The 13082-nt window shown below is 34.8% G+C and overlaps 1 protein-coding gene across 1 annotated transcript; it reads left to right on the forward strand.

The window, feature by feature from the left end:
• Nucleotides 1-6833: 6833 nt before the first annotated feature.
• On the forward strand, nucleotides 6834-12791 carry LOC137935943 (boron transporter 1-like). Its single transcript, XM_068780381.1, has 13 exons — nucleotides 6834-6916; nucleotides 7015-8242; nucleotides 8458-8540; nucleotides 8672-8864; nucleotides 8960-9098; nucleotides 9921-10086; nucleotides 10240-10406; nucleotides 10617-10790; nucleotides 10957-11052; nucleotides 11153-11290; nucleotides 11373-11692; nucleotides 11921-12191; nucleotides 12326-12791. Exons 2-13 carry the CDS (start codon nucleotides 8139-8141, stop codon nucleotides 12653-12655), a joined length of 2181 nt encoding a protein of 726 aa, XP_068636482.1. The 5' UTR covers nucleotides 6834-6916; nucleotides 7015-8138; the 3' UTR covers nucleotides 12656-12791.
• The last annotated feature ends 291 nt before the right edge of the window (nucleotides 12792-13082 follow it).

Consider the following 13082-nt stretch of genomic DNA (forward strand, 5'->3'; position numbering starts at 1 on the left):
TGGGGGATTTGGTCTTCAAATCCCTCGTTCTCCCTCTCCCTCTTCAATTCCTCGATTTCTTCCTCTGCGATTTCTGTCTCTTCTTCCTCTGCGATTTCTTTCTCTTCTTCCTCTTCAATTTCTTCATCCAAAGTTTTTCCTCGCCAACGAGACAAAATCGACGTTTTTATTTAACCTTATACTTTTTTTTCGTCACCGACCTAACCCTAAAAAATCTCTAACTCTCGCTTCGTTTCTCAGCAGTGCTCCTTCAATCTTGGAAAGTCTTTTTGGATATCCGAACGGCAAACACTTTGTTTCTGTAAGTGAAATGTCCTGTATTAGAATGCAGTTATGCCTAAGCAAAGATAACGATCTGTTTTTTTTTTTTTTTTGCAGATATTTGCAGCTGACAGTTTTCTTCAACTTACAAAGTACACTCGAGAAGAAATCCTTGGAAGAAAATTGCTGGTTTGAATTTTATTTCATGATTTTGAGTGTTGAATTTTATTTCATGATTTTAAGTGTTGATACTGTTTGATTTTTTGAAACGGTGAGTTCTTGATTTAAGGGTAGAAGGAAATGCACTGTCACAACGTACTAGGAAGATCATTTTATACAGATTGTATAAGGATGTTTCCTTTTCCTCTATAACTTAAAGAAAAAGAGCTTTGGGGGATGGATTTTCCAACAGAGATGTCATAATTATTTTCTTTGTTCTCATGTCTTATTTCAAGTCTCATCTGCACAACCTCCACTGTTTCAAGGAAATCTCCTTTACAATTCCAATCCTAATGTTAATATTAAAGTTAGTTTTAAGTGATTTTGGTGGGTGAGGGGCATTCAAATTCTGGCAGTTGGTATTGTAATATAGGTTCCTCCACTAGATGAGTTTTTGGTATACTCTCTTTTTCTTGCAATTGTTTGCATCTCAAATAGTTCAATGGTGCTTCAGTGATACCTGTTCTTACTAGAGGTTGACCTATTTTATTCTCTTAATTTTATTTTATTTTTTTTTATTTTTTGCTTGAGTGTGCCATCAATTGTATTCTAGCTGGCCGAGAGCCAGGAAACTTCATACTGAGTTATGACATTCGAGAAGGAAAGGAAGGGTGGGGGAGAAAAATCCCCCACCTTGTCATTTGTTATGCTTTTGTATATCTCAGAATGACTTACTAAACTCAAGTGCTATAATATTTGGAAAATAGTTGGTTATCAATAATTTTTTTTCTCAAATTCCACTGTTCTTCATAAATGAAGTTATTATTCTAGACTTTCAAATATTTTTATGTTTTGGGATCCTGTTTCTTTTTTGCCTTCTTATTTTTAGGTGTTTGACCTCTTATAAAATTTTGTACGTTTATCATACATTTCAGCAATAAACAACAATGGTATTCAAATTGTTACTTGATATATTTTAGCAATGAAATTTTATTTCATGATTTTGAGTGTTGATAACATATTCTATTCAATAATACTGTATTATAGTTAATGGAATCAGGAGCTTTCTTAATTGCATCCAACTTCTCTTTATTATCAAAGTAAATAAAAAATGTTAGTGTTGATAACATATTCTGTTCAATAATACTCTATTATAGTTAATGGAATCAGGGGCTTTCTTAATTGCATCCAACTTTTCTTTATTGTAAAAAAAACAAAAAATGTTAGTGTTGATAACATATTCTGTTCAATAATACTCTATTATAGTTAATGGAATCAGGAGTTTTCTTAATTGCATCCAACTTCTCTTTATTATAAAAAAGAATTAAAAAATGTTAGCTTTTGTCCTTCTTTCTTAATTCTCATTGAACTTATATCTGTTGTTGTTCTAAAATTTTATATGGCTTGATGTATTAGCAAAAGTGATTTGATAGTTCCTTTTCTATCTTTTGGAAATTGAGATCTTGCGTGTGAACCTTTGATGTCTTAAATTTACTCATTGGATGATATATGATGCCTAAACCTTGTCAAATGTTCATATTTCGTTGAATTGATACGTTAGATATAGACGGATGTAAATTATTTCTCTTTTTTACAATCGATTTTTATCCTTCCTCTTCGATTTCTTCATCTGAAGTTCTTCCTCGTTGACGAGACGAAAGCGACGGTCCGACGGGAGGTAAGATTTTTATTTAATGTTCTATTTTTTTTTTTGTCGCCGACCTAACCCTACAAAATTTCTAACTCTCGCTTCGTTTCAGCAGTGCTTCTTCATTCTTGGAAAGACTTTTGGAGATATCCCTGAACGGCGAACACACTTTCGGGTTCTGTAAGTGTTGATTTTTTTTTTCATTTTTATCATTAATTTCTTGGTATTGAGGTTGAATTTCATCAAAATATTAGAAGAGAATGTTGGTGTGCTTATTTCCTTCTCTTAACAGTTTTTAAATTTATATATAAAAAAGGATCGGTATATTAGACTGGAAACTATTGGGTGCAGGGCTACAGGCTCAAAGAGACCTCGCTGCATTGAAAGACAAGGGTCGTTCCCGATTATCACAATGTCACATACCTTCCTCTAAGAATAGACAAGTATCTTAAATTATGTGTAGGATCTTTGTTGTCTGGATAACTTTCTTTTCTTTATGTTTTTAATTTGTAATTTTTTTTTTTTTTAGAAGTAAGAATGTCAACACCTCCTTAATTGACATCAATAATTAACACTAGTTCTAGTGTGGCTATAAATAGTGACTCAACTCCACCAGAGTCACTACCCTCTGTCATAGAAGTGGGCCCAAATGAAATTACCATAAATGAGGATGCAGGTGATTCTACCCATACTTAAAAAAGACAAAAAAAGTCTCATGTGTGGTTGGAATTCAAAGAAGTATCACTTAATGGTACAAAAAAGGTTCAGTGTGTTCATTGCAAAATTAATATGAGTGTTATTAGTAATGGAGTGACCACACATATGAGTCGACATTTAAAACATTGCACTAGTAGAAAAGTGGCAATGAGAAAACAAAAAACCTTAAACTTTCAACCAGTGGGAGCGGGGTCTAATGTTGATCAGAGTCCATCTGGGCTTCCTTTTATGGATTTTGGAGGAAAATATGATCAAGCTAAAATGAGAGTACTCATTGCTCATTGGATTCATATGCATGAGCATCCATTCATGATAGTAGAGGAGGAGGGATTTAATTTTGTAATGAAGATGGCAAATATGAATTATGAGAAAATATCTCGTAAGACCATTAAGAAGGAGTGTATGGAGGTGTATGAGGCCGAGAAAAAGAAATTGAAAATTTTGTTAAAAGAGATTAACAAGATTAGTCTTACCACGGATCTTTGGAAGTCCCAAAATAAAAAAATTGAATACATGGTTATTACTGGGCATTTTATTGACAGTAATTGGAAGCTACAAAAACGAGTCTTGAGTTTTGTGCATGTTCATCCTCCTCCTCGTGGCGTTGATATAGCAGATGCTATTTACAAGTATTTGAAAGAGTGGGAGATTGAAAATAAAGTTTTTAGTATTTCAGTTGATAATGCTGCATATAATGATGTTTGTATCAGAGTTTTGAAACAAAAATTTTCAAGGAAAAAAAATTTGGTGTGTGGTGAAAAGTTGTTTCATGTGCGTTGTTGTGCTCATATTTTGAACTTATTAGTCCAAGGTGGTCTTGTTCAGATTAAGGATATCATTGATAATATGCGTGAAAGTGTCAAATTCATAAATTTGTCTGAGGCTAGACTTCGCACTTTTTTTTGAAATTGTACAACAATTAGAACTTGGTGAAAAGAGGTTGGTTATTGATTGTCCAACTCGTTGGAACTCCACTTATGACATGTTGTCTTCTGCATTAAAATTCAAAGACGCATTCTCTAGATTTAAAGTTAGAGAACCAACTTATGATTGTTTGTCAAGTTTTGATGAATGGGATAAGGTTGACATGGTGTGTGAGATTCTAGAAGTTTTTAATGCAGTTACTAATATAATTTCTGGGAGTGACTACCCTACTTCTAATTTGTACTTTAGTGAAGTATATAGGGTAAAAGAAGTTCTGAATTTTCGTTCTACAAATGAAAATGTTTTCATTAGGACAATGGTTAGTAGAATGAAAGAGAAATTTGAGAAGTATTGGGGTGAATGCAATTTATTGATGGTTGTTGCTTCAGTTTTGGATCCAATGGTCAAATTAAAGTTGATCGAAATGTGTTTTCCAGTGATATATTCTAAGGAGGAAACTACAATGAATATAAATTTAGTTCGACGCACCTTATATGAGATCTACGATGAATATGTATCCTTATATAATGTGAATATTAGAAATGAAGAGATTGTTTCAAGTACTAGCTCTATGGGTGTTTCCACAAGTCGTAGGCCTTCATCAAGTTCAAGTTGGTCAAAGTTAATGAGTTATATGAAACAAAATGATGTAGTTAATTCACCAAGGTCAGAATTGGAAATTTATCTTGAAGAAGGTGTATATAGTTGTGAGGAAACTTCACAATATGATTTTAATGTTTTAGAATGGTGGAAAGTGAATCATATGAAATTTCAAGTATTATCTAAGATGACATCAAACATCCTTGTAATTCCCATATCCACAGTAGCTTCAGAGTCTATATTTAGTGTTGGTGGTTGAGTAATAGACTCTTATCGTTCTTCCTTGGCACCAAATACAGTTCAAGCTTTGATTTGTGGCAGTGATAGGGTTCGGGTTCTTCAAGGTGTAAAGAAAAATCAAAAAGTGAATTTCTTTGATTAATTATTTATTTTGATATTTTTTAGTATATTTTTTAGGTTTATTTATTAAAATTTTGTTTTATGATTACAGCCTGAGAAGTAGAGTGTAGAGATAATGCTACCAGCTACATGATTTTTCATGTTTCTCTCATCATGGTAATTTTAATATTTTTAACGACATTGAGTAACTAGTAGTGGAAGAATATTTTTTTATTTGACAATAACTAATTTTATTTTTTTGTTTTTGTCATAGGTGGAGATTTTGCTCATGCAGGGACGTATATTATTTTCTAGCATTAAGAGAAACAACTATAGTTTGTAATTTTATAATGGATTTATAGTTTTTATTTGGGTGATTTTAAGTTGATAGTGATATTTCATTTAATTTTGTTGTGTTTGATTATTGTATGGAGTTTATTTATAATGTCATGCAATGTATGGAGTATTTATGGAATGTATAATAATTTTATGGAGTGTTTATGTAGGTATTATGTATATTGATTATGCCCAATTTTAAGTAGAAGTCATGCCGAATTTTATACAGGTATTATATACATAGATTATGCTCAATTTTAAGAAGAGGTTATGCCTCAATCTTATACATGTATTATATATATAGGTTATGCCTAATTTTTTGTAGAGGTCATACCCAATTTTATATAAAATATATGTATAATTTTATATATAATTTATTTGATATATATTTTTTGAAAATTTTTAAATATATGTTGAGGCTCGAGTTCGGGTCAAAGCTCGGTTAAAATTTTTGGGCTCGAGCTCGATAACAATTTTAGGCTCGAGACGAAGCTCGGCTCGAAGCTCAACTCGAAATATTTAAATCAAGTTCGGCTCGAACATAGGCAGGTTCGGGCTCGGCTCAGCTCGATGCCACCCCTAATTATTTCTGCCCACTTACTTTTGGAATTGTCACTGTTATCGATCTTTTTTTTAAGATCCATGCATGACTTAATCCTCATCCAAACCAACTGTCAGACCCAATTGAAAAAGAGTTTAGCAACACAAATTACTTCATTGAATAAGAGACTATGACAGGTTTAATAACATTGAGTAGACTTACATTTTTTAAGGGTTTTGGGTTTTGGTTCTCTAAGGTTTAGGGATATTATTAATGGAGAGTACCCTATATAAGTGGTACATAGCAAAAAATAAATAAATAAATAAATAAATAAAACTTATTGGGCGGTTATTATTTGATTGTATTTAGATTAAAAAATAAATAAAGAAAAAGGAAAAAGGGTAGTGGGGTCTACTTTTTGGTACGAAAGATAAAAAAGTGAGACTTTTTGCACATCCCGCGTGCAGTCTCATTATTTATGATGAACTCAACCCAACAAAGGAGTATATGCTTGATTCACCACACCTACCCAACCCAGCACCTTCTCCGTTTCAATTCTCTTATTTACCCTTATCTTTTTTTAAAATGACATTTATCTTCCTTAGAAACTTAAAACTATTTACAAAAATATCATTATTTTTTATATTATATTTATTATTTTCATTTTATCATAAAAATAGATAAAACTGTGAAAAAAGATATTTAGTCATTAATATATAGGATAAAAATAATTTTAAAAATATAATACGACCCGATTATATGTGATTTTGAATAGATCGTATTTTTAAATGCCCGGCCTTCCAATTATAAATTAATTAATCTGCTTAAGGATATTTTTATTTATTTGAGTTGACATTCACTAATGCCAACTAGGTATAATAAAGACAAAAGGAAAAAACAGTTTTTGGCACCAGCGAAGTAAGACCCCCACAGCCAGAAAGGTGTGGGGCAGCCGCCTGTTCCCCTTTCATAGTCACAGGGAAGGGATTCCCCTAGGCAGAAACTGCAGTGGGGGAGGGGCCCCCTTTCATCTATTTTTTTATTTTTAATTTTTTATTATATGTTATGACATCATCTAATCTGCTTTTGCCGCGATCAAAACCTGTTGTAAACAAAAATACCCTCAAATTTCCAATTATTACAGCCGTAAAAACTAAAAAGCAAGGCCGCCGCATGATGTTCATTACCGATAAAAGAGGAAAAGGCCAAAGGTGGAGTGGACATTTCCGGCATTTCATTTGTTCAAATCGTCCTTTTCCGGGTTTCTGATTTCCGTCAGTTTTTTTTTTCTGTAGTTGCCTCTGAAAAGGAAAACTTTCTGTGCTTCACCTCTTTTGTCCTTCCCTCTCCCTCTATGGCTCTATCTCTGCAACTTGATTTCATCCACGCATGTAAGTCTCGAGATATAACTGATCTCACAAATAAAAAACTTCATTTTTTTCCTACCTACAGTATTACTTCTGCTTTTTATTGCTAATCTTTTTTGTAGGCTATGGAAGGAATTATATATGCCAACCTCACTGCCGCTTCCGTTGCAAGCTTGTTTCTCGAGATCCCCCAGTTTCTCTCCAGCACATTTCTTGCTTACACTCCAATTATAAGTAACCTGCTTTTGTTTTACCAGTTCGGAGTTTGTGTGTGCTCTTCTTCTCCTACTCCATTGTATCATGTAACTCAATTTCAGCATTTGTTTTCCGTGTTGTCGTCTCAGAATTGCTGTAATTCGAAAAAGGGTCTCTGTTTTGAACATGTAAATCGCCTAGGATCGGTCTTTGCTTGATTATGTTCTATTTTCCTGATAGCCAGTACTGTTTGGATATTGAAGCTTTTGTTCCTGTTTGAGAAATGCACATTTGCTTTCAGTTGTTGTAGAAGTCTTGAAATTCGGTTGTGGATAATGGATCTTCGCTAATTCTTCGGCCCCCGCTATCTGATCTCTGGGATTTTGTTGCTGGTCGGAGGAAGATTTTGTGTGTTGACCATGTAATTGGTTTCTTCTGTTTCCAAGCATTGCTCTCTCCTTGGGGAGATTGTTCCACTCTTTCTTTTCTTTGAAGAGTTGAAAAAATGGTTGAGAGGTTTTTTGGGATCATTCGTTAATCAGTAGCATCAGATCACATGGCGGCTGCTCGTTAATTATGTCAATTAGGCCTAAAAGCTTTTGTCCGTAGCTCACTGATTTTTCAGCCATGGCTTTTAAGTAATCAAGATTTTGGTATTTTCATTCTTTTTTTTTTACTAATACAAATAATTCTTTTGGCGATATCCTAAACTCATTCTTTGAATTTTTTGAGATATGTAGTATCCAGAAAGTGTACAGAATAATTCATGGGCCACTTCACAGGTCCTTCATCTGGCAAAGCCAATCTAACCAAAATCCTGGGCCTTTTTTCATCTGATTTCCTGGAGTTTGAGTTTATCGGCCTATAGTTTTCAAAGATTTTGTAGGAAATTATGCAAGTCTAAATGTCATGAAGGCCTCTCGAGTGCTCATAAGTCTGTGTCCAAATTAGTGTTTGCTTTCCAGTGTGTCTTTCTTGTCTTTTGATATCTTCTTGAAGTAATTGAATACAATATGAGCCCTTGTTGGCTCAAGAAATAGAAACAATCTTAATGGAGGAGACCTTTGTGCCTTTCCGTGGCATTAAGAACGATTTGGAGGGAAGGTTGCTTTGCTACAAACAAGACTGGACTGGTGGTTTCCGGGCAGGTTTCAGGTAAGGGTTGATGAAATGCTAAATAAAATTAGGCAATTGTTACCTCCAGTTTGGAGTACCATGTATGAACTCAAAAAGATTATCTTCTTTTCATTCATATTTGAATTTATGAGGTACAAACAATACTTACGCTTTGTCAGTTCACGACCAATTTAAGAGCACTTACTAATCTGTGAACTTTATCTTGAAAAGAATTGCCTTGTTTGGATGTTCAGGATCCTTGCACCTACAACTTACATCTTCTTTGCTTCTGCTATTCCGGTCATTTCATTTGGGGAGCAACTGGAGAGAAATACGAGTAGGACAGCTGTTTTTAGCAATAATTTTGCTTTACCTTTTCTTTATCTAATTTATGTTTTTTTTTTCCATTTGTTCAATGTCTTGTATGGGATTGAACTTACGGAATGTACTCCCTTTGGTTTGCTGCAGATGGGACGATAACTGCTGTGCAAACACTTGCCTCTACATCGTTATGTGGCATTATCCACTCTATTATTGGTGGACAGCCACTACTGATCCTAGGTGTTGCAGAACCAACGGTTCTCATGTATACTTTTATGTTTAACTTTGCAAAGGATAGACAGGATTTGGGTCAAAAGCTATTTCTGGCATGGACGGCATGGTATACTATGTGATATGTTAACTACATTCTAGTGTGTTATGTCTGTTTCTTAATTACCTCTTTTTTCTTCCTGAACTTTTTAATTTGGGTTTCAGGGTATGTGTGTGGACAGCATTTCTTCTCTTCTTGCTTGCAATTTTGGGTGCATGCTCCATTATTAATAGGTTTACTCGTGTTGCTGGTGAACTATTTGGGCTGCTTATTGCAATGCTCTTCATGCAACAAGCTATTCGTGTGAGGCCTCTTTATAGTCTTTCGTATTTAATAAAAAATAGTTCAGTTTGAGTGTTTTTTAGTTAATACTTATTTTATTTGAATTTTTAGTAATATTGTAGTCATTGGGCCCTATTTTTTTTGGTGGTTTGGTACTTTCTTTTTGGAAGCATCCATTACTAAGGGTCTGTTTGGAATCCCTAGAAAAGAAAAAAAAGGGTGAAAGAAAGTGATTTTTGCTGTTTGGCAACAGAGAATCATGGAGAGAAAAGAAAATGAGAGAGATATAATTTCTCTCTTAGTTATAATATTTTCCATCTTAAAATGATGGAATTCCAAGAGAAAAAAAAAAGAAATAGAAAGTGGTAGAGAAAATTTTAATCATCAAAATTTTAAAATATTACTAATTTTCTTTTCTTTTCATTTTCCACATGTATCCAAACAAGAGAAACTATATTTCTCTTTCATTTTCTCTCTCATTTTCCATGGACATCCAAACAAAAGAAAAGAAATTTCTTTTCTTTTCTTTTCTTTTTTAGGGGTTCCAAACATACCTTAAGTTTTTTTTCCTTTTTCTAAACCATTTTGTGAGATTTTGACTGTAGTTCATTAAGCTTAAAAATTATTCCCTTTTGGGAAAAAAAGGAAAAACAGAAAAGTGTAAAGGACATAAGAGAGCAAATTAATTGATGGGGAGATATTAGTTCATTATCATTTACTTATATATACTATTTTTAAAAAAATTTGCCACCTTATATAGCATAACAATTATTCTGCTTTTGTATAGCGGTAAATGCAGTCTACTTCATCAGTGCTCTAAAGCTAACCACTTGTGTTGAATAGGGAGTTGTTGATGAGTTTGGCATACCAAAAAGAGAAAATCACAACCAAACTGCACTTCAACCAGCTTGGCGCTTTGGAAATGGAATGTTTGCCTTGGTTCTATCTTTTGGCCTTCTTCTTGCTGCATTGAAGAGCCGAAAAGCACGATCATGGCGTTATGGAACAGGTACTATAAAACCCTATGACATATGATTAATAACTATAACATGGGATATTAACCATTAGTAACAAAGTTTAAGCCTTTGCATTAGTAAAGTGTGCTCTCATGTTCCTCCTTGACAGTTTGCTTTGTGATTGAATATGCACGTGAAATTCTTAGGGTGGCTACGTGGGTTTATTGCTGACTATGGGGTTCCCTTAATGGTACTTGTATGGACTGCCATATCATATATACCAGCAAAGGATGTTCCAAGTGGGATCCCAAGGCGTCTTTTCAGCCCAAATCCATGGTCTTCAGGGGCTTACTCGAATTGGACTGTAATCAAGGTTTTGGCAATAACTTTTCCAGCTATTGTATTTCCAAAATGCAATATCTCCGACTGAGTTCAGATTTCTTATTTTCTTTTTACAATAACAAAAGAAGTGGAGATTGGGTTGTGGATGATCCAGGCAATCATAGATAAGCAACAAATTAAAAGGGTAGAATTACTCTGATGCAAAATTGTCTGGCAGATTCATTATTTCTTGTTTTGGCAGGAAATGCTGAATGTGCCACTGACTTACATATTTGGAGCATTTATCCCAGCCACCATGATTGCTGTGCTCTATTATTTTGATCATAGTGTGGCATCACAACTGGCTCAACAAAAGGAGTTCAATCTTAAAAAGCCTCCTTCTTTTCATTATGATCTGCTTCTCCTTGGCTTCCTGGTAAGCTATTATTGCTGGATTAAGTTTTACTTTTTATTTTTTCTGTTTGATAGTTTAATGAGACAGATTCTAGAAATAAACTGGGATATTTAATCATATTAAATGGGTTTTTTACTCTGGCTGTCCAGGATTAATCATAAACTCTGGTAATTCTATGGTGACACAGGTGATAGTCTGTGGTCTTATCGGTATTCCTCCTTCCAATGGTGTTATTCCACAATCTCCAATGCATACCAAAAGCTTGGCTACGCTCAAGCATCAGGTCTCAAAAGAGGGGGAAGAGAAAATATTGTTTTTGTTCACAAAAATTGTGTCATTACTTGTGCGAACTAACATGTGGTGCTCACTTGCTTTTGCAACAGCTCTTGCGCAACAAGCTTGTGGCAACTGCCCGCAAAAGTATTAGCAAAAATTCAAATTTGAGTCAGTTGTATAGAAACATGCAAGAAGCTTATGATCAGATCCAAACTCCATTGGTTTATCAAGCTCCCACTGGTCTGGTAAATTTAGCATCTCTCTATATATCTCAGTTAGATTCTCATAAAGGTTAAAAAATTACGTTTAATATCTTGTTTTAACCAGGGGCTAAGGGAGTTGAAAGAATCTACCATCCAAATGGCTTCAAGTAATGGCAGCATGGATGCCCCTGTTGATGAGTCTGTGTTTGACTTAGAGAAGGATTTAGATGATCTTTTACCTGTTGAGGTCAAAGAGCAAAGGCTTAGTAATTTGCTTCAGGCTACAATGGTAGGAGGCTGTGTTGCTGCTATGCCAGTTTTAAAGAAGATTCCCACCTCGGTTCTCTGGGGATACTTTGCCTTCATGGCTATTGAAAGCTTGCCTGGAAACCAGTTCTGGGAGAGGATACTGTTGCTGTTCACAGCTCCAAGTCGAAGATACAAGTAAGTTCTATTTCTAAGTTGAACCAGAAATTGAAGACTAAACATCTTTAAATAACAATCCCTAAATGAACAGGAAACCAAACTGCAATGGAAGTATTATCTTCCAATTTATCACTTTACCTATGCATATGCTTCAGGTTGCTTCTAATATTTATACTGCTCTGCTGTATTGTCCGTGCATGATTTTGCTTTTTTGCTGTTACATCACTTTTTTCTAAATGGTAACAGGGTCCTCGAGGAGTACCATGCCACATTTGTTGAGACAGTTCCCTTCAAGGCCATTGCCATCTTCACATTGTTTCAAACAACTTACTTGCTTATGTGTTTCGGCCTAACATGGATTCCCATTGCTGGAGTACTCTTCCCCTTGCTTATTATGCTCTTAGTCCCAGTTCGACAGTATATTCTTCCCAATTTTTTCAAAGCAGCACACCTTCAAGATTTGGATGCTGCAGAATATGAAGAAGCCCCAGCTTTGTCATACAGCATGCCACTAAATGTAAGTCGGCAATCTTAGTGCTCTATTCAGGTCAAATTTTGAAGTTCCTTTACCATATTTGATTACTAAGACACAAAAATGAAAAAGAAATAAAAAAATTTCCATGCTTAAAAAAAGTGGTTACACTGTAACAGGAGGGAGATTCCAGCATGATTGGAACTGGAAGAAGAGATGTTCATGCAGATTCAGGAGAAATCCTGGATGACATCATTACACGAAGTCGAGGGGAGATTCGTCATACATACAGTCCAAAAGTATCAAGCTCAACACCAACTACTCCACGAGAGGACTTAAAGGCCATATACAGTCCCCGGGCTTCCCAAAGGGCTCATAGCCCACATTTGAGTGAGCTAAGAATGGAGAAGGGCCTACATGTTTCTGGCAAGGAGATCCCATCTAAGCATACTCCAAGCCCTCGTACTTCCACACTTGGACAAAGTTCTCAAACTCCAAAATCTGGTTGATGTCTAGTCACTATATTATGTTGTTTTTCTGTGTCACTCGAGGGGTCTTATAGTGTAAATTGTGTATCGTGTAAACTGATTTGGTATGTTGTATTTGAATCATGGGTATGATGCTCTAGACCCTATCACTTAGTCAGATGGCCAGAAATTGTTACCTTGAGATCTTGACAAATATAACGCATGTTTACTTGAAGTTTTCTCTTCATGATCATTTCTGATATACGTACCAGTTTTCCAAACCACCACTCCAGGAAAAAACTAGTTCACTGTGGAATGTGGACTAGGAAGGATAAAGATACACAAACACACAGAAGGAAACCATACCCAGTCTGATGTAAAGTAGTTTGTTTGCTTGCTTGTCAGTAGTTCACCTGTAATTGGCACTTGGCAGGCACCTGTCTTTTCTGCAGATAAAGTGCATGTTCAT

Source organism: Aristolochia californica, unplaced genomic scaffold (genome assembly GCF_029961685.1).
Source record: "Aristolochia californica isolate CCGP_79_NKW_82.1479 unplaced genomic scaffold, dmAriCali1.0.hap1 SCAF_7, whole genome shotgun sequence".
NCBI lineage: Eukaryota > Viridiplantae > Streptophyta > Magnoliopsida > Piperales > Aristolochiaceae > Aristolochia > Aristolochia californica.